The sequence below is a fragment of the Dermacentor silvarum genome, chromosome 3 (genome assembly GCF_013339745.2).
Source record: "Dermacentor silvarum isolate Dsil-2018 chromosome 3, BIME_Dsil_1.4, whole genome shotgun sequence".
NCBI lineage: Eukaryota > Metazoa > Arthropoda > Arachnida > Ixodida > Ixodidae > Dermacentor > Dermacentor silvarum.
The window spans coordinates 179,901,191-179,923,805 of NC_051156.1; the positions used below are offsets into that span (position 1 = coordinate 179,901,191).

The following is a 22,615-nucleotide window of genomic DNA, read 5'->3' on the forward strand; positions in this document are numbered from 1 at the left end:
ACGACCGCGTCTAATCTCGCCCGCGCAAGAAAGAAAAGCAGGGAGGAAGCGCGCCTTCTTCCGTAGCGCTCAAGGCACCGGCGAGGGAGCGAGAGGGGAGGGATAGCGGGCGGCGTTATGAACTGCATACTGCGCGGCGGCGCGCGGTCGCGCGGGCCGTATCTTGAAAGCGATCTGCGTTGGGGCAGAGTCTAGGCAGTGTAGGTATCAACTGCGTACTGCACGGCGGCGCGCGGTCGCGCGGGCCGTATCTTGAAAACGATCTGCGTTGGGCCAGAGTCTAGGCAGTGTAGGTGCGTCGGCGGCTCGTAACTTCGTGCGTGCTGTGTGTTCTCGGCGCTCAGTTTGCGTTGAAGCGATAGACAACAGCACGAAGGTCACTTCGCTCGCTTCTGCAGCGGCGCTTCCACACGCCGCCAGCGTTTGACAGCGCGTGTCCGCGCTCATCGAGTGTGATGTGTCACAGCGTCTGCCAGCGCGTCGGCAACACCAACAGGAAAAGGAAAGTGCCGGCTTGGCGGGCTTAGAGTCCCCAGGGACTTTAGGCGGGCTAGGCCAGCTGCAGCAAGCGGCAGGATCAGGTTTGAATGAAGGGAGGGGGAAAGGTCACGCCCGCGGCGGTAAAGTCGCCAGGTCGAGGGATGCAGGCCCGCTTCGCACACGCTCGCACGCACGCACACGTGCGCTCGCTTCGCATTCCGTCGCGGCGGAGAAGGTGCTTCCGGTTGCTGCTCGCGCAAAAATGACAAAATTTGGGGCGAAATTTCTAGGTTGTCGGCGGGGAAAATTCGTTATTTCGAGGGGGTCTCCCGCTGCCACTTCGTTACGTAGAGGTCTCATATACATGTGCTTCTTTGGAGTAACGGCCTGGAATAGAAAAACTTCGTTATATCTAGGAATTCGTTATATGGAGGTTCGTTATAAGCAGGTTTAACTGTATTAACACGCATGCTAGCATGTTCATTGCATATGTTGTGAACTGACTAGCAGTTAGGCTGAAGTACACTGCGGCAACAAGAACACAAATGCACACCACTTTATTCCACACTGGAGCACTTAAGCTCTAAAAAGAGCTTACCCCATTTGTGGCGTATCTTGACCCCAAATAATAATTTTCAGCTGCCTTGCTTGCATTTCCTTTCTTGAAAACTTTGCGCTCGCTACTTTCCTGTCATGAATGCTATGTCATGCTGATAACATGCATGCCGTTAGTAACGTGGAAGTACCGGCCGTGCGGGACGTGTAGCGTTAAAGAAAAGAACGGCACGCAAGACGGATGATTACTTTGGGGGGACAAGATTTTAATGCCTCGCAACTTTTCCATCATAAGCACTTCACTTTTGAGAAAGTTCCCACAAATGTAGACACTGGTAGCGAAGAGGGTATTCTCAGTATGAATCATTTCGGTGTGGCTTAAAGTAGTACTTACGTCACATGTTTGACTTGTCCAAGCCAGAGAATAGTCACAGTACACACGCTGAATGGTGTCAGAACACCCTAAAAGATTTGCTACATAGCACTTGTTTCTACAAGCCAGTTTCGGTTTTGGTACCCAAGAAGTGTATATGTCATGACATCATGGTACACATTAGCTGCCTTCACTGCTGCAATAGTTGAAGCTGCCAAGCGCAAGTGCAGCCACAATGAACACCCGCAGCATTCATGTTTATTTTTTTGGCAACATCATATTACCTAATGCTGCACATCATCAGCAAATGTGTGCTCTGTGTCATATGGTGCTACAATAATGTTGACTCATGCCAAATCCACATTTTGTGGCCGATTCTAGTATCACATTAAAATAGAAGCATATCCCAAATTTCATACTTTTGTCATCCTTTTACGCATGAGAAATGCGCAATAGTTTCCACAACTTTGAAAGTGTGTGTCAGTAGTCCTTAAATATTTCATATTTGTGTCTCTGCAAAGTCGCTGTGCATGCCTATGCACTGTTAAATGCAGTAGATAGGGGAATACCATGAAATAAGAACCATCGGCCTTTTTTTTTCTAAGAATGGTGAAATGTTTGACAAATCTGGTTGTGTAATTCTTCGACGAGGCCATAGATGTCAGCCTTTTATTAATTAATAAAGGCTGGTTAAGTCAGTGGTGTGCTCTAATAGAAAAATCAATACTATGTGTACTCTAATCAGTATGCTCCGAAAGCACTTAGACAGAATACCTTTGAATACGCTTACCCTATGGAGCACAATGCACAGATCTGTAGCACTCAATTGCAGAACAGAAAGAAAAACTGGAGGTGGATCAGTGAGAAGTGACAACACATGGCAGGCTGGAACGAAATGGGCAACATATTGGAACTATATTTTACTGTTAAATGAATTGCATGAATTTCATGAACGACAGAGACAGACAGTTTGACACTGCTCAATGCTTTTTTTTTTAAGAGAAAGAAATGTTGTTGAGCGAAACGTAGACTGAAGCGTTTTCTTTTTCAGAAAACTTAAAAAGAAAAATTGAGTTGTGGGTTTTAACGTCCTGAAACTGTGCAGAAGGTTGGGAGGTGGGGGGAGGCGGAGAGAGAGAGAGAAACATTTTTTAATGATTGCTGGAGATGTTTGCCTGGCCATACACCTAAGCACAATACTCTCAGATGACGAATGAAATGACACATTCATACACAGTACACACGCACATAGCATACACAAGCATGCACAAGAGCAAGTAACTAGAGTGTTTGGTCAAGGCCAGTGTCTCTGAGGAGGGCGAAAAGCACTGCGTGCAGAGCATATACCAGTGCTATGCCAAGATTCAAGTACACTGTGCAACTCTAAGGAGCTGCCTCGTGAATTTAGGGCAGATTTTAGAGCAAGCCTTGAGGTCGCATAGAACTATAAGGGTTACGGGTATCGGTTATGAGAGACGGTGTAGCACAGGGCTTCCGATTAACTGTGGCCACTGGAATGCTGGTGATCTTCAGCTAGGAAATTAACTCGCTACCTAGTGTTCAGCATAGCACAATGTCATAGATACTGAGTCACGACGGCCAGCACACGAAACCTCCTCTGCCTTGCCTATTCTTACTGAACGTATTTGCGAATGCAATGTTCTCATGCTTTTGGTTTAGAGCAACTGTCCCAGAAAGGGAACACATAGTTACCCAAGTTGGTGCCAGTGACATTCATTGAAGAGACGCACACCTACTGGCATAACCCAACCTAATGACCTAAGTTGTCATCAAAGAGTTTCATTGAAGACCGTCACAAACCGAGTGGCACATACCCAGTGCTTCAAAAAGTCGCGTCAAAGAGTTTCATTGAACCGCGGTACTTATACAGTCCCGCATCTACGATGACCCAAGTCGGCGTGCACGAGGTTCACTGAAAAGCGGCACATATGACACATTCCCACATACTCAGTGAGCCAAATTGGTCTTACGGTTGGTTTCGAACCCTGTTCCCTTAGCACAGCAACCAGATGCGCTACCCATTCGACTATGGTCTACCCAATGGCCCAGGTAGACGGGAAAATGGTTAGTTAGTTGGTTGGTTGGTTGGTTAGTTAGATAGATAGCCCCCGGAAAGTGCATGAAGTACCAAAAGAATGCTAACGCATTAAAAAGACAACATCATAATAATTCAGTAAAAATTTAGTATGGTAGTTAATTAGTAATTGGTTTGCTGAAATATCCACAACTGAAAACGCCCAAGAGATAAAAAATGTTGCAGTTTCATCCGAAAGGCGAAGAACTGATTGTGATAGCAAATTATTAGACAGCATAAGAAGTAATGATGGCAGTTTTATCGGCCGTATAAACTTAATTGTAAACATTTGCGTACTAACAAATTAACAAGCATGGTGTCACGCAAGCACAGGCAAACATGAACACATCTCACTTGATGACCGCAGACAGTGGTTCAGCCTGATGGAGAGCACACCGGGCACTTGCCCTGCCCCCCCCGTAATTTTTCGTTGTGTACAGCTTGTCCGGCCCATCCGCGCATTTTCACTCACAACTAAAGCATACGGTCACAATATTATCGCACTTGGACTTTATCAGTACATCACGGTGACGATGGCGGTGAAAATTCGCCTGGAGTGTGCCCCTCCCTATCCAATTGCTATCGCTATAAAACGCTTCTATGGGCGTTGGCATTAAGTTTCCAGCACATGAATCAAAATTTTGAGATATCAAATTCAGCATACCAAAATGATGTGCTGTGCTCTGTGGGATTATATAGTTGTCCTCGTGAATGAGAGGTCTGTACAAACTTATATACTTATTACAAACTTAGATAGCTTATTGCCTTTTGCTATAATTCATAGTTTCAAGGTGTGCAGTACAGTGTTCCCATATCAACAAAGAACAACAGTTCTAGTTGAGATAGCCGGGGCAGGGGGGGGGCCTGGCTATCTGATTGGTTGGGCTGAGGTACACATGAGAAGGAAACAGGCGCCCCCAGCGAATCAGCACTTCAGCAGCAGACGAAATGGACATGTCCACTAGGTGGGCACTTACAGAATAACATACCCTTACAGAATACCCCTGGTGTAGAAACACTACCTTAAACACAGTACCAAAATAAAACTGCAAAAGATAATAAAAAGGCACGATGCGAGAAAGTAATAACAGAATTTTGGAAGTGTTCAGAAGTGTGCAACATTGTGCAAATGTTGTCTCTCTATTTTTTCAGACAAGACGCAAGTTCACAAAGACAATGACTATCTGGTACCTGGAGCTGACAAAAGCATGCACCATCCCCAAGCTTCAACTGATGGGTACAGGGACGGCCAGCCCTTGCCAAGAAAGTCAGATGACACACTGGACTACAATTTAGTGCCTCAGCCTGCGTACAGGCCGCCCACAACACAAGAGACCCCTCTGCTAGACAGTAATGTTGGAACAGAGAAGACCACTACTGCCTTGCACACAGAGCTGTCTAGTCATACTACCACGATAATGCCAGTTACCCGGTTTGCTCCAACACTTATAACGATAGAGAAACAACCAATTTTTCTAGCCGTTAACAATGCAAAGCAAGGCATTAGCATACAGCCACCACCTGAGTCCTCTTCACTAAGCCCTGTAAGCAGCCCGGGCACTGGAAGTTCCAAGTCTGAAGATCAGACAAAGGCCACAACAGAAACTCCAGCAGAGAAAAGAACGCCCATCTACAAACCAGCATTCCTAGACACAAGCAATGGAGATAAAGTGGTAAATGAAAGTACAACAGAAGCGAATGCCACAGCACTCCCCTCACTTTCACTGCTCTATGGAAAAACAGCAAGTCATCCAAATGACTCAACAAAACACCTGCAGCAAGATTCTGGCACTGCAGACAGTCCTACAGAGCCAGCCTCATTCTTAGAACAGGTAAACAGGAGTCCACCCACAATGCCACAAGAAGGGCTGCACTTTTCAGACCTCATAGATCGTGTGTTCTTTCCTGGCAAAGATGAGAAGAAGGAGTCTGGTGACATAAACCTCCAGACAGCGCAGCTGAGCCCAGTTTACAGCCAGGCACACCTCTACAATGCAACTTCCCTCGGGGAATCTGTAATAGAAGCCCGTTACCCAGTGAAAGAAAATGACACGCTTCAGCCAGTGTATGGAACAGTGCCGGCTTACCACAGACCAACGGCAGAGTCTAGCATCGGAGAAGCAGGCAGCCTGAAGCCTCTTTATGGGAAACCGCCCTCATTCAGGGAGGAGAGCTCTGATGAACTTATTTCACAGATGCACACACAAGTCAGCACCAATGCAGAGGTTCATTATGAGCCTGCCAGTTCAATGGATGCGGATATGCCATCTACTAATAAGTCCCTTGTAGCGGTCGCAGCTACAAACGCCACAGTGGAGAGCTCTAAGCCTCAGAGCAAGCTATCTTATCAAAATGGCACGAAGCATGAAGAAGGTAAGCTTCCTCACATAAGCATACGTCCCATGGAGCTAACACCTATTTATTATGACGTGCGCAAATATACTACAACCACTCGAAGGCCTTCAACGACCCAGAGTACTCAAGGCAGCACTGCACACCTTAGCACCATGACCACATCGGGCACAACAGTGCATGTGCATCGTACAACCATTGCAGCTGCTGGAGATACATTACATATATCCAATGAGAGCCACATTAGAAAGGAGGCTCCAGAATACCATCCCAGCTTGAAGACAACAGCAAAGCCAGACTACAACATCTGGGAACTGATGTACTTTAATCGGTCTGTGCCTACCGTAAAGCCAACCGAGGCCAACAACATGACGGAAACCAACGTATGGAAAATGATGTTCTTCAACCAGTCATGGCCTACTGCAGAGCCAACCGAAGTGGACAATGTAACGGATTCCAGTAATGAAATAACCAAGAAGATATCACCCGACCAGCCCGCTGAAGAAGTTGGCTTCACCACGAGCGTAATTAAGGTGAGGGTTGGCAACACGCTTAATGTCTCTGTGGACAGCAGCAACCAGTCCAAGTATCGAAACGTTGAAGAAGATGGCATTATTGTCAGTGTATATCCGGAGCATCAAATGGACGGCGGAGTCACAGACCTGCAGGACATGCCCCTTCAAGGGCAGGCCGAGAGTCGAGCAATTTCTTCCGGTGGTCATTACAAGGGGATCCAACACTCAGGTGACAAGGCCAAATCACCTGCTGAGCTCACACAGGTGATTTCAGACATCATAAAGGCTCACAAGAGTGAGGAACCCGAAGTCATCACTGCTCCAAACATAGACTTTTCAAAACAAAATGTAATGACTGTCAAGGTAACGCCCAGCAACTCCTTTAACGTGTTTTCCCTTGTGTTGTTGGACAAGAATGGCACAAGTAAGCATGGCACGATTTCGACAACAGAGCCACCTGTGGATACTGCACCTTGGGCACCAATGGATCCGGCTGCAGAAGATTCTTCCATCACAAAACACTCTGCTGAATATGACCATCACAACCCGACAGGCAGTGGCACTCTGTCGTCAACAGAAAGCTATGAGTCGCAAGCTTCTTTCACAGTACAAACCAAGCAGTTGCCAAATGTTGCATCGAGTGAAACAGTCGAGCATTCAGAAAAGCCAGCGCTGCACTCCACATTCAGAATTGTACCATTCCTTGCAGAAGACGCTATATTCAGGCCGGCAACTTCAACACAGTCTTCAATGGTCAACTACACAGGTGCCTACCCCAGAATAGTGAACACGGATCCCAGAGACACCGTGGAAGGTGAGTTCCCCACAGAAGCGCTTTGGAACTATGTACAACTGACAAATGAGCTTATTGCAAATGGGTGTAGCAGCTGTGTTTTCCTTGTGTAGCATTCTTAGTACAGCTGCATTTGAAGCTTTGGAACAAGGCACATGTATCGCTATTCCAAGATGCTTGTGCAATCTAAAACTGGATAAGCACACAACAATGACAACCAATTATAATATAAGATCTACTTGCACTGTTTGTGTTTGTTGCAATCTTATTATGTTATTTTATAGGGACCGAGAAGTCAAACACTGCATCAAACTAATCTGCTTGATTAGCCTTATAGTAGAAACCTTGCCGTACTTGCTTTATACCGGGGAGACTACTTCGTTTTGGAAGGAAATAGCAGCTTTAGGGACCACGCAATTATTTTTCAATTGAATTCACCTGCAGTAAATTGGCTCACTTATGAACGTAGGCTACACTAGTGACCTTGGAGGACATGCACTGCTGAGTGCTGCCACTTTCTTGAAGACATAAACTTGTACACAGAGGGTGCTGCACTCTCGCAAATAGTTGAGTACAAGGCACCAGTTCAGCATTGCAATGCGGGAGAACATAACTTCGTGGCGAAACTGCCCTTTCTGTTAAATTGAACTGCGATGTCATTACCTTCTTCCTTATCAAGCATTGACTACAAGTTAGCATTCACCAATGAGACATTATTACATCAAAGGAGCTGGTAACGCATTTTTGCAGTTGCAGTGACAATGCTGTATGATCATTTTAATCTCATACAAAAGCTCTGTTCTTGGTAAAAGTGACGCTTTGGACATCTTATGGCTGTTGATATCTCTCCTGACCTGCACGATTTCCAAGTAACATTTTCTGTTTTGCTGTCCCTTCCTCCAGACAACTGCTTTGTGGACGGCCATTTGTTTGTCAATGGTGAAATGATCAAGAAGGAGAACCCCTGCGAGCTGTGCCGCTGCTACTATGGGCGGGAGCTCTGTCAGCAGAAGAACTGCCCACTGCCTCCTTCACCGGCGTGCATCAGTGAAGCTGTCCCTGGATTCTGCTGCCCAAAATACACTTGCCGTAAGTTACATTGGGAAGCACATTAAGGCGGGCAATAGTAAGGGAACACCAAAGGAAAGCATTAAGCGAGGCTAGATTGACATATTGCCCTTTAACACGTTCACTGTCGCATTGGTCACGGGCAGGTCAGAGCAGTCATTCCCAGTGTGTGTGTGGCAGTGCACAGGCGGCATTCTTGCTAGAAATAAATGGATACAAAAAGTTCTTGTTGCTTTTGATCTGACGTGTCATAGTGCCATGTATCTGCAACTCAAGGAACAAAGGAGCACAACTCCCTAGTGATTTACCAGTGGGTCACGACCTGCCAGAGCGAAATGGCCAGTGACCCACCGTTGGGTGACGACGCACAGGAATCGAGACTTAAACAAGTGCTGCAGCAGTGAACACTAAGAATAGAAGAAAAGAGAAGTACATGCACTGATGCTGAGGAGGTGAAACGAGGGCTGCAATATTTTTGTACATGTAAATAAACCTGTCTACTCCCTAGGCAATGCTCTTATGAACAACTGAGCCAAATATTACTGCTGCATAGTTGATGTGACAAATTTAGGACCACGAGATCTGAGAAAAAAACTGTGTATTTCCACAGCCGAAGCACGCAGCGTGGCACTTGTATTTCCAGCCTATACTAGTAAATGGGAACAACATAGTGCTGCACAGTTATAAGCGGCAATGGTCACAAACTGCTAGGAAATTTAATGTTTTCTCAGATCCTTTTTTTTTTTGTATGTTCCTTAAACTTTTGATGCTGGTTGTACTTGCAACAGGGAGCCTACAATATTGATCAAAAAACAACCTGCTCCTTTACTTCAATTGCCACAAATAACCAAGCTTTAGTGCAACATAAGTAGCATATATGTCATGACTACTCAGAGCCTCTAGCAGAACTAAACAAGGTTATAAAGCTGCTATATGACAACTTGCAGCCCAATATAGCCACAATGTAGCGCAGCATCGATCTACAATTTCATCTACAACATCAATTTTTTCAATGGCAGCTACAGATGCTCTGTTGCTATCCAAACAATTAACTGCAATCAGAATTTTTAAAAAATATAAGAAGATGGGGTATACATTCTTCCCTTACAATTTTTGTCACTGTTTTGCTGAAGAAAAATGACTACTTGCAGCACAAAAAAAAAGTAAATGGCGTTCCAGGGTACCTAAAGGTTTCGAATTTTCCACAAGAGCGCAGGAAGTTGAGGCATGCCTTAGAAGTTTGGCCGTACCTCATATATGTATATATAAGCACAGTTCAATTTCTTCCCCCTTGTGAACGAGGAGCTCAAATGTGTCCCAAAACACTATTTAAATTGTTCTTTTCTGTTTTTGTTCTTTGTGGCCAGTTCATTTAACTTTAACAAAATGTATGCTTCTGGCCAGATGATGTTTCATCAAACCCTGGACAATTTTTGCCATGTAAAGCTCATTTTTTCTGCCAAGCAAATTCTGGAAGGTTCTTGATACAGCAATGCAGATGCAGAAGAGTTGCCTATTTGTTGCATGCCTCTGATGTCTTTTAATCCTAAATGTGGAGTCCAATGACAAAGGGAAATGCCAACTCTGACCGCAAATCAAATGTGACAAGGCACATCGGCGGTGAACTGCGTTATGAGCACGCTTGTCTACAGATCACCGGAGAATGACATAATTCGGTGCTACATCATCTACAACTGTCTGTATGCTGATCAGATGCTGGTACTATTTACTGCACAACAAGACTACGCTGGTCACGATGGCAAAGTTTCACCTAGAGCAATCAGTTAACGGCATGATGCCAGCAGGCAAAAGTGTTCGCCTGTTTCTTAACTGATTTGATGTTGATAGAGAGTGTTGCAGGCTGCCCTTGTACTGAGTACAGCCACCACCACTAGCTGATAACTTGGGGATACATAAAGTTTTCCAGTTCCACCATATGTGCACTGTATGCTTTTTCCTGCTATAACAACTCATGTTCTTATTGCTCGCAAGTAGAAATTCTTAGATTACAATACATGTACTGCATGGACATCTGGCTCTACACTGCAAGTATTTGCTTGCTGGAGGAATGACTTGTGTGCCTGTTGTGCACTATAGTGGACAAACAAAAGGCAAACAAGTTAGAGCTAACAGGGCTCATGTATTCTTTTGTGATGTCAACAGAACCTTTGCCTGTGAATTTAGTTTGGGGCTTACACCATCTTCATTGACCTGTTATCTAACGGTGAGAAATTGCACCTTCGAGTTATGACTCATGGCAGCTGTTCCACTTCACACTTCTCTATTCGCACTTCATTTGTCGATGATATAGTACACAATCATCATACTCAACCTTGATTTTCTGTTTTGCTGTACTTGCTCCTAGCTCAGCAAACTCGCATAATGCAAAAAAAAAAAAAATACTACGTCAAATAATTACTACATTCATGGCAAAGTGTAACAGCATACACAGACAACAGATGAAGGCAACAGATGAACACCACATTGTTTTACTTCATGCTTGTGTTCATTGCAGCACCTTGCAGAAGATACTGAACAAGCTAGCTTGCCAGTATCTTCTTTATGCAATATAAAAAAAAGAAAACAGTGCACACAAGTGGGACACTTTTTTGAAGTTGTGCAACAGTGATTTAGAAAAATGTGGCAAGTAATCAAGGGTGCTTTCAATAACGCAGGTCCGGAGGATGTCTACTTCCCCCCAGATACTGAGACCACACCTGCACCTGACAACCTAGTACAGCAGTACACCGTGAACGTTTGGTCGGGGAGGAACCCCACGAGACATGCAGGTTTTGCGGGTGTGCACAGTACTCAGCAGCCTGGGCCTGCAGGCCGGAAAAGCACACCTTCATGGCCCACAACTTCCTTTTCCCTCAAGAACTCACCGACACTCAAGCCATACCTGCTGCAGAGACATCCATCTCCACAAGATCCGCACAACAGGTTTTCTCACTTGCACAGCACAGAAGAATCAAACAGTTATGAAGACACGACGCCACCACCACCGCCTACAACGACGACGACAACAACTACTGAGCCACCAACGACATCTCAGTCACCTAGCAGCAGCCAGCAACTATGGAATATTTTCCAGGTTTCAGGCAAGTCTCAATACTACTTGACCGTAAGACTGTTTTGTCATTGCAATATTAACTGCTTATAAGCGTTCACAGAATGCACACTACGGTTCACTTCATGCCTAGGTGATGCAAGAGGCTGTTGCACTAATCGGAATTTCACCGCACACTTTGCAGGACATGAAGTTAAACTTATACTCTGGTTGATCAATAAATCTTCCATATACAGAACACACAGTATAAGCCATTATTGGCATAGATGAAAGAGGCAACTTATGAAAGGTCAATGTCACGAAGATGTAACGGCGCTGCCATCACATTATGTGCAAGCATGAAAAAAAATTGTGCCCTCTACTGGTGCAAATTCTCTCAGAAGGCAAGACTATAGATGTGACCAAGCTCTCAAAAGTTACTTTGCACAGTTTTTATAAAGTCTTAGAGAGTTTGTTTCATTTAGGAAAGTTGTACTTCGTCATTTATCAAACATTTTTATATTATTAGTAGGGGTGTTCGACCAGCGAAATTTCCAAACTGAATCGAATGCGACTATTCGATAAATATGACACCCGACCACAGAATACTTTCTCATTTCTATACAAACTAAAATATAAAGTTTATGTACAGTCCCTTTTGAAAAAATTAGTCTTGTCAACTCTGATACAAGCATGTAATTCCATTTACAACTGAATGCCCAATAAACTCAAAAGCTTGTAGATGATAAATGACATGTTTCAGTTATCTGGTCACCATTCCCACGGCTGCTTGATGGAAAGGCACACCATGAAAGCAATGAAACAATAAAACAATGTGTCACGACATCCACGAAGAAAGTTGTATTCACTGAAGGGGACAATAAGTGTGATGCTACAGCACCACACATTGATTTATTGGAATGCAAAAACGGCGAGACTGGCCAAAAAGAATATCGCTTTCACTAAATTAAGACAACAAATTCGTATATAGGCTGCCTAAGAGCAAGGCATTCTTATTGAATGAATGGAAATTGTTTAGCAGACATTATTTGCCCCCCCGGGTCAATTGCCAAGGAATTGGCGCCTCTGCGCAACGCCCATGGCTCTCCTGTAGCAGATAGGGTTGCCAATCAAAACAAGCAGGACAATGCCGAATTTTGACTAAATATCCCCTGTCCCAACTTCACTCAGTTGGGACAGCCAAATGTCTCCGTCTTTTGCTTCTTTTTTTCAAATGGATAACAATAAATAGACCAGATTTCTTTTTTATGATGCCTGACAGCTCATTCGCACTTCCTTATTTGCGTGTGCTCGTTGCACTGTCATAAACATAAAGGCGGTTTCGTTTTTGTGGTAGTTCTAGTTCTGTTGTAGGCCATAGCCGTTCACAGTTCCTCTATACATATTGCTAGCCACGTTAGTCAGGCAACTCTACTCTACTTTTCTTTTTGTAAATTGCGAAACGGTAGGACTGAATAAAATTGTTTGACTGTGTAGCATGTACAGACTGCCGGCTCCTGGCACTGACAGGTTTGGTCATCACCAGCGACCCCCCTCCCTCTCCTCCCTCTCCGTCCCGACTTTGATCACTCAAGAGGTGGCAACTCTAGCAGAAGAATCATTCGAACAGTCCTCACTTTTCAAGCGAAGCTTGTTATAACTAGGGCTCCGTGTTTTTCGAGTTCATTTTTCTTGAAATTCAGAGGGTGTTTTTCGGAGTTTATTTTCTGGCGGAAATTCAGAGTTTATTGAAGCTTATTTCTCGTAAATCCCCAATTCTCCTCTATTCAGAGTTAAATTTTGCATTATTCTCAATACTCCAAAATCTTAGATGAAATGATTTCTGAACACGAAAACAGCAGAACACACGAAACGAATTTTTGTTGTCTGGAAGGGTTGAACGCACAAACACATATACACACAAGCACAAATACTTGAATACAAAACACGTACGTTTGTGCGTATTACAACCTTAAAGCTTGTTGTATAGACGCAATCATACTTTACGAGGTTGCTGTCACTGATAGAAGCATGCTCCTTTCGATTGATGATTCTCAGCTTTTTTAACGTTCGCGCTAGAAGCTTGACTCAGCGCACAGCGAGAAAGCACTGGCCACTGGACAGTGTGAAGTCTCCAAAGCAACAGGGGTTCAACAATGTTACTGATTAATTAGCTCTGATAGTTGGCAAAATCACTCATGAGTTGGCTCATGTCGTCAGTTTCAAGAAACACTAACTTTAAAAATTGGCGCATAGGTATCGCACGCGTGGGGTAACTCATGCTTCACATTTAGATTCACAATTTGAACACTACACCAAAACGATTCACTGGTGTACTGGAGTGCATCAAAAAGGTTCCTCCTCAACTGTGTCTCCACTTTTCAGCCACAGCAGCATAGTATCCATGAAGGTCTGCGACAGTCGTTGAGCGGTCATACGTCTTTCGCTCTGTGCGCGACAAACCCTTTGTTAAATGTGCGATGGGTGTGGTTTACGAGATACTGTTGACGTCAGGTAAAGTTTATATCGCCCAAACCGGCCGACATATAAATGACTGCTTAGAACATGCCCTTTCGATATAGAATGGAACAGGTTATTTGGCCTTAAAATCTGAGTTCATCGGATAAACCCGAATTGTCAAAAATTTTACTGGTGAGTGTTTATCAGATTTTTCGGATTTATCTGAAAACACGGAGTCCTAGTTATAACTTACAGATTTCGGTGGCGTCCATGTACGCACAAAATTATCATCATCAGCATCGGCTCGAGCGTCGTCTTCTTGCGCAGCTGGCTCGTTGGCGCCCCTTGGTTTGCGCTCGTGCTTGTGCTCGGCAGGCGCTCGTGCCACTGCTCCTACGTTCGTCGTCATCTGCATCCACAGTTGGCTGCATTGCCGCTAATCATTCCAACATAGGATTTCGCCTCTCTTCTATTTTCATAATGGGAAGGCCGCATTTACGGGGTATGAGCCATTGCTTAAGGGGGTATGAGCCATTCATTGTCTTACGTAATGGACAGATTTAATTTTGAAGCGACTTTATGGAAACCCATCCAGAATGAACGCACTCGGGAAAGGACTGGTTCTTGCGTGAGGGCTTCCAAAGCCCAGGCGAAACGTCAGCGAAGAGCTGCGGACGCCAAGTTGAGGGCGAGTTATGTTGAGACCAAACGTCGGCAAAGAGCTGCCGACCCCGAGTTGCGGGAGCGCGATATTGAGGCCAAATGTCAGCATTGTCTAGCCCTCCAGGAACCCGACAACGGTGATGCACACCTCGGCAACGCTAGCACCAACTTCCCCAGTGCGACGGCCAGGTTTCAACGCGATTTTCTCATCCAGAACTTCAGAGCCAGCTGCAATGCATGTGACTGGCTGTGGTTCGAGCACAATATGGTACTCGTCAGTGCAATTCGTTCAGAGGAGCACCGAAAAAACACACGACAAGCTTCGCTTACCCCCATTTCCTTGACAGGGGAGGGGCTAATGATTTTTTTATCAGACTCTTTCCCTTGAGGCTCCAATAACTGTCGTTACCCTTTATCTTCGAACAGAAATGGACATTCAACAATATCAAATGGTGAATTCTCGAGTCATATATGAAATAGCATGAACCATTTGATTCATATTTGTACTTTAGAATATTCGCACACCCCTACTTAACAGACATGCACTCCATGCGTCGGAAGCTAAACAAACATTCAAAGCAAAATTGAAACTGTTCAGCATATCACGAGATTCAATGTAGTACGTTCAACTTAGGGGAAGTCTACTATATATATGAATTCAGACAGACAATATAAAAACAGACATGAATTCCTTAAGAAGAGGAAAAGTACTGAATATAAAATAGGATCTCTTCTGTCTAACTGCTTTTGAATGAGCAATTTACCAGTGTTGCGATGATGACTTCAAGTACTATTTCTTAATACAGCCACTGATATCTGTGCATTTAATGACTTCAGATGACTGAAATATATGGAAGAGTGCACTTATTAGTTACGTAAAAAATTTTTCTTTTTACATTTTGCTGCTAATCTGCAGTGAGATGTAAACAACTTAGGGATTCCCCTGAAAAGCAGAGCGTGCAAAACTGATACTGGAAATGCACGACGCAGTGAGAAATGAAGTGAGAGAAGAAAGGGAGGCAAGGATCATGGCATAAACATCACATAGGGACCTAAGCTCCAAAAAGGGAGAAGGTTGGGAAAGAATGTTGCTTGTGTGCACGGGTCAAGGCATTGCGAGACAGCCTCTGATGTGGGGAGGAAGCTCACACCTCACACCATTGCCTCATAACATTACACTTGCCTTAACCTCTGCTATTACTAAACTGTTTTTAAACGTTATTGTAGTAGAACGCTCCCTGGATGGCACTTTACAACTCTTAGTGAACCAAAATTTCTGGCAGAGCCTGGTGAGTTTTTTTTTTTTTTTTTTAATACAAGCAGAGGTATTTGGGCGTTTATTGCACTGGGCAGCTTGAGAATTTACATTTGGAAGGTGAAGTAAAAGGTTACCAAGAATGCTAGCTCCTCCACACTAAGTGGCCAATACACAATCTACTATATTAGACTATTTCCTACAGAAGGCAGGCTGCAGTAATTGCAGTAAGCCTAGACATAGGGCAACAGTTAGTGCATTTCTGAATACAAGTGAAGTATTCAAAGAAATCAGATACTTACTCCTATTCGAAACAGAAGTATGCGATTCCCATTCGAAATTTTTGATATTCACACCCTGATATTCACACCCCTAATCATTTTTAATAGTTTGAGTGACGTCTCAGAAGATCTAGTGTGCCTGCCACAGTGGCTCAGTGGCTACGGTAATCTGGTTCCGAGCATAAGGTCACGGGTTCAATTCTGGAGAATGGGCATACTGAAAAGAGGATGAAATAGAGGACCAGAACTGCTTGAATTGTGTTCTGGCAAGGGCTTGTGCTAGTACCGGTCAACCAATACCAGCACAAGCCCATGCTAGAGCACATTTTGAGTACTTCTGGGTGCTGCAGTTTGCCCACTAGAATGAGTATAATGACATGTAGCCATCGGTAAGGACACCAAAGTAATTAAAGATTAATCCAGAGCACCATTTTAAATGTTAAACTTTCACCAATCAACCCATCGTTCAAGACAGAGTGTATATGTGCCCACGCTAAAGATATTGCTCTATTGCACTATGTACAACCTAACTACATGGTGACATGCAATTTTCTGCAGGCTGCAACATCTATGGAAGGCTCTACGGTGTGAATGAAGTTGTGCGGGAACTCAGCAGCAAGTGCAAGGCCTGCACGTGCACGTCACTTGGAGTCCAGTGCAATGAAACGTGTTGACCGTGACCCTCTGCTGCCCAAGCCATCATTCACAAAGCACTTAACATCCAGTTTTGACCGGGAGGGCAAACTTTTCCACAGCAAAGGCACCAGTGTCAGCATGGTGGCCAGCCGACATGTGCAAATGAACTGGGTTTCACGGTGGAGCAGTGCGGCACCACTCCCCGTAGTGGTTGTGCCTAGTGTGGAGATTTCAACACAAATTCCTGGCGTGGACAGGGAGTGGCATCTAAGTTGACAGACCGAGGCATAAAACATTGGCTCACTATTTTCAATTTTAAGACAGCCCTATCATCACAGCAACTACTTAAACTCCATGCTTTGACTGTAGATGCTGAAACCAGAGTAATCATAAACACCTTTGTTTTGAAAAGCTCTCCAACTTCCTTAGGTTCAGCAACCGTGACAGTCTCTTCGCCACGCACAAGCGCACATGCTGATTTGTTGATGTTGAACTGTGCGACATTGTTGCTGCGTCGCACAACTCGGTGCAGTAGTGAGCCTCGATTTCACAAGTATGATGGCACAGTTGAGGCACTGTGCAGCTTTTTGTATGTCCCGCATTTCCTCAAACATCCAACATTGTCTTGAATTTAGTGTGTGCTATCTTCAATATTCTCACCATCACTGTGTGTAAGAAGGCTACCACTTTCTCTCTCTCTCTCTCTGTGACGTGAACTTTTTCCTTCATTTTCCACAAGGCTGTCATTGAGAAAGACAAACCCAAAACGTGATGTTGCAACAAAATGTATGATTGCAACAAAATGGTGCACAGAATGGACACGCATGCTCGCTAACAAAAAAAAACTATGGCCTTGTTATGAGATTGGACACATATATAGTATGCGCAAAGATGACAGTTATGAAGAAGTGAGGATGCCATATTGCAAATTACGAAATGATATACAGAAACAATCCTTGCTTTTCCGGTATGAGATAACGATGGTGCACTCACATACACAAGACCCGATCTCCTTTTCGAAATGATCATTTCTGGATGTGACTTAGTGTGCAGACATGGCATCCCTGCTTCTTCACAAGTATCACTTGTGCACGTACACATTTAGGCCCAACTCTGAATGCCACTTGTACAAGTTAGCACATGCATGTGTCTATTCCGTACATCCATGTCTTCTCTTGCACTTGAACATTTAACCAAGAAGGCTAAGCCTCGACACTCGCTAGGTGAGAAGTGACTGAAGCTTCTTTTTCATTTCTTGCACTCAGATTCCAACATTGTATAGTTGTTTGTCCTTGTTTTACTTGGAACACTAATCTGAAGACATTACAGCGGGCTTGCATTATCTGAACTTATATGGACCACAAACTATATTTGATTTATCAGAGGGTTAGGTTATACGAAGCAGAACATAAAAAACAAAGATGAAAATAAAATTATGTTTGTTTGAACCGATATATAACTTCAAGGGGAACATGAATGGATATACATATGATTCGACTGATTTCTTGGTGAATAACTCGGTGGCACCATACAGTGGTAACACCCACATTTGTATGCACACATCTTGAATGCGAAACTTGGGTATGTTCTGACTATTCACATCTCATGATTGTCCTCTCATCGACTATTTTCTCACCATGTTCATCTGACTTGGGAAGCCAAACTGTTTCACTGAAATTGGAGCTTATCAAACAGACAGTGAGCCAACCCAAACTTGGAGATCTATTTGTCTTAGCCAGAGTTTCGGATTATCCAAGTTGGAATTATTGTGATTAACTGTAATTAATGTTTGTGCCACAATAAATATCCACAAGCTTCTCAAACATTCAATAGAAACGTATTTTTGTTGGCATGAATGCCCACAGTAATCTTCAGCGGCCCTAAATATACGGAGGGTATTTCCCCAGACAACCACTTTGAATCATTGCATTTACTCGCATGTTGTCACATACTGCTTGAAGGTCACCTTATACTACTCAACGTAAATTGATGCAAAGTGTCTTTCAGTAACATTGAAACATTCCTTGCGAAGAGCAGTGTTCAAGCAATGTGCCAGACAGTGATACCTCAACAACAAGTCATTTCATTCACCATTGTGTCATTTAACATTCTAACATTGACAAATCACTGATTAACCAACAAATCAAGCTTACCAAGGTAAGCCTCAAATCAAACTGCTCCTTTGCCTAAAATGGCTTGCCAAGCAGCCCATCAAATACCCCATCCATGAACATGAGCAGGTATGTTTGTTCCACCAGGCTAACAAGACCAATCTGTAGCTACAGTCTGTAGACTTTCAGGAGCAACAAGAGTTTCACACCACGCGTGCCGCGTTTCCTTTGCATAGCCAGTTTCATCACGCGCGAACTGCCCAGTGACTTAAGTACGTGTTGAGAAGAGTGTGTCCTAGACAATCGCAGCAAATAACTTTTTTCAAACAGACCTGAATGAAAGCTCACATTTTTATCAGCTCGCAATTGCACCGTGTCAGCATACAGGTGTGCGACAGTAGCCCTCTGTTTCTGTGTATGTTCGAATTCCAAAAATTGTGTTTAGTAGTTATTTATGTCTTCCAATGTGTGAAAAGTGACACTGTTTTTGTAAATAGCTTTGTGAGCATTTTTGTGTGTTATCCTCCAATTCACCGGGATTTCTTTCTGGGGCAGCGTCCTTACAACCAACACAAGTTCTGCTTTCTCCACAGGAATACAGCCGAGTCAAAAAAGTTTCGTTGTGTTAATGGACGTGATTATCCTGACATCAAGCAATAACTGACTTTGTAAAGAATTACATACTTGGGTTTTTTGTATCGACGCTGCACAAAGTCAAGCCACTTGTAACCCAAAATCTGAAAAGGTCGACGGCTTGAAAGTAAAAACGGTGTGTGATCTTGTATCTGTCAATACACATCTAGGGCAATAAAGTTTTATCTTTGAAATAAATTGTGCAAGCATTGAATAAACTGGACCGTTTGACACTACATTTGACATTTCGAAAAAACCCAAACCACACCAACGGCAGAGAAGTACTGAAATTTCATTAATTATAGTTAGTACAACCCTATAAAGCCAGCAAACACAGAAGCCTTGGCTTCATTGTCTGTTGGGATTATAGGGTCGTGATTAACAAAAAATTGAGCCCTTCAGTTTCCGTTCTTCTCATTAATTATAGTAGAGTGAGAAATACTGCCTTGTGGTCAATAATAAGCTGAGCGTACACAATAGTCTTAATTACACAGTCAGGCACACAGGGATGTGCAACCTGTCCGATAAGCTTCGGTTCAGAAAGATATGCTCAAAAGAGCCTTCCGCAAGATGACGTCATCTGAAGAACAAATTGCAATACCAAATTTATTAATAAATAAGCATCAATACCAACTCGCTCAGTTTTCTCGTACTATAATTACATGCTGTCTTGCCATTTCTTCATGCATACTTCTGATTATTTTGTCAGATATTGTCACTTGCTTCAGCTAGGAACTTGGGTCAAGCTGAGCTGTGTTGCAAGTGTGCCGTGAATAGCACGTGCAGGCAATGAAAAACTGCGTAGGCGACTGCATATAAACGCCCATATCTGGCAAGCTGTGGTCTTTAATAATCGTAAAATTTCTGTGGACACGACTAGAGAAGATGCTGGGTGCTTTTTTTTTTTAAGTTTGCCCTGAGTGCACACCTTTTGTGGGATACGTACAGATTTATTAGGGTATGTTTACCTTTTTTAGTAGTGACACCAGTAGATTCAGTAGAAATACCAGCAGTCATAGAGGCATTGCATAATCAAGGAGTACAGGAGGCATACGTGAATACCTTCGGAAATATCTACAAAGATTCCACAGCTACATTGGTTCTCCACAAGGAAAGTAGAAAGTTACCTATCAAGAAAGGAGTCAGGCATGGAGACACAATCTCTCCAATGCTATTCACTGCATGCTTAGAAGAAGTATTCAAGCTCTTAGACTGGGAAGACTTACGAGTGAGGATCAATGGCGAATATCTCGGCAACCTTCGGTTTGCAAATGACATTCTCCTATTCAGCAACAATGGGGACTAATTACAACAAATGATTGAGGACCTTAACCTAAAAAAGTGTAAGAGTGGGGTTGAAGATTAATATGCAAAAGACAAAGATACTGTTCAATAGCCTCGCAAGGGAACAAGAATTCAGGATCACCAGTCGGCCTCTAGAGTCTGTAAAGGAGTACGTTTATCTAGATCAATTACTCACAGGGGACCCTGATCATGAGAAGGAAATTTACAGAAGAACAAAATTGGGCTGGAGTGCATACGGCAGGCATTGCCAAATCCTGACTGGGAGCTCACCACTGTCGTTGAAAATAAAAGTGTACGATCATTGAATTCTACCTGTGCTAACATATGGGGCAGAAAGTTGGAGGTTAACAAAGAAGCTTGAAAACAAGTTAAGGACCACACAAAGAGTGATGAAACGAAAAATATTAGGCCTAACATTGAGAGACAGGAAGAGAGTGGTGTGGATCAGAGAGCAAACAGGGATAGCTGATATTCTAATTGACATTAAGAGAAAAAACTTTACCTGCCGTAGTGGCTCAGTTACCAAAGGCACTGCGCTGCTGAGCACGAGGATTGCAGGATCGAATCCCGGCCGCGGCGGCCGCATTTTGACAGAGGCGAAATGCAACAAGGCCCGTGTGTTTGCGTTGTAGTGCATGTTGAAGAACCCCTGATGGTCAAAATTAATCTGGAGCCCTATACTACGGCGTGCCTCATAATCAGAACTGGTTTTGGCACGTAAAACCCCAGAAAGAATAAGAAAGAAGAAAAACATGAAGGTGGGCAGGCCATGTAATGCGTAGGATGGATAACCGGTGGACCATTAGAGTTACAGAATGGATACCAAGAGAAGGGAAGTGCAGTCGAGGACGGCAGAAAACAAGGTGGGGTGATGAAGTTAGGAAATTTGCAGGTGTAAGTTGGAATCGGCTTGCGCAATACAGGTGTAATTGGAGATCTCAGGGAGAGGCCACCGTCGTCCTGCAGTGGACATAAATATAGGCTGATGATGATGATTTACCTTTTGATGCGGCACACAAGCAGCAGCTAACTTGGAAGAATAGAGATTCACAAAAAGCACATTGTTGATATGATTGCTCACAATGACTTGGCCTCTAAAAAACTGTGTTTTTATTGTGTGGCCATGACCATAAAGTTACTTGGCTGGTTAGCTAGAGCAAAAAAAAAAATGTTATACAGGTCCAATGCACTGTGGGAATTGGTGAAAGTGAAGCTTTGATGAGCCAGTAAGCTGAAACGGCACAAGACGATGAGAGAGAGAAACTTTTATTGTAGAGAGATTAAATGGGAGTGTTTAATGGGAGGAGCCTTTAGTCCAGGATCTCTGTGAGCCGCTGTGGGCTCAGGCCGTCGCTTCAGAGCCAGTGGCCAGCTGAGGCTCTCAGAGACGACACAGGGTGCAAGAGCCATTCAAGAGACAACCTTTACTGCCCGATGCGAGGAGCGGCTGGTGTCCCCATACTGGCCCCTCCCCTGCAGATCACAGATCCATGTCAAGGTTGAGGAGGTCCTCCATGGGCGCTTGTGGCTCAGGTGGAGCAAGTGCCTCCGCACCCAGCGGATGCTCCTGGTGAGCAGCAAAGGCCTCCTCTTTAAGAAGGTGTGGTCGCAAGTGTTACATTGGTGGCGGTCACGCCTCCTCTGACAAGAAGTGGTTCGTGTCACCATGCAGAACAGCCACGTTTATTTTCCGTAGCGAATATATACTAAAGAAAAGAGGGAAAGGGCAGGGGAAAAAACAAAGGGAGAGAATGGCGCATGTGCAGTCCACACTTGCGCTTATCATGAGAAGCGCGTGCACTGTAACACTTCTTCCGCCTTAGTAACCATAACGGTCAACCGGTTTTCGTGTTCTCATAGACCGTCGTAGTACGGGTGCCTCTGTAGACGAGTCCTCTGCGTGTTCCGTTGTCACCGCGTTGTCTGGTAGCACTGGTCCCCTGGTATCATCGCCATTCGAGAAAACATCCTTGCTGCACTTCGGTACTTGA

General features: G+C 44.1%; 1 protein-coding gene across 1 annotated transcript in view; it reads left to right on the forward strand.

Annotated features, from left to right (window-relative positions):
* LOC119445055 (uncharacterized) overlaps positions 1-19,570 on the forward strand; it is a 32,606-nt gene extending 13,036 nt beyond the window's left edge. Inside the window, exons 5-8 of the mRNA XM_037709382.2 lie at positions 4,656-7,184; positions 8,067-8,252; positions 10,907-11,332; positions 16,498-19,570. Of these exons, the coding sequence (XP_037565310.2) occupies positions 4,656-7,184; positions 8,067-8,252; positions 10,907-11,332; positions 16,498-16,613 (3,257 nt within the window). The 3' untranslated portion in view covers positions 16,614-19,570. The remainder of the gene's footprint in view (positions 1-4,655; positions 7,185-8,066; positions 8,253-10,906; positions 11,333-16,497) is intronic.
* Positions 19,571-22,615: the final 3,045 nt, after the last annotated feature.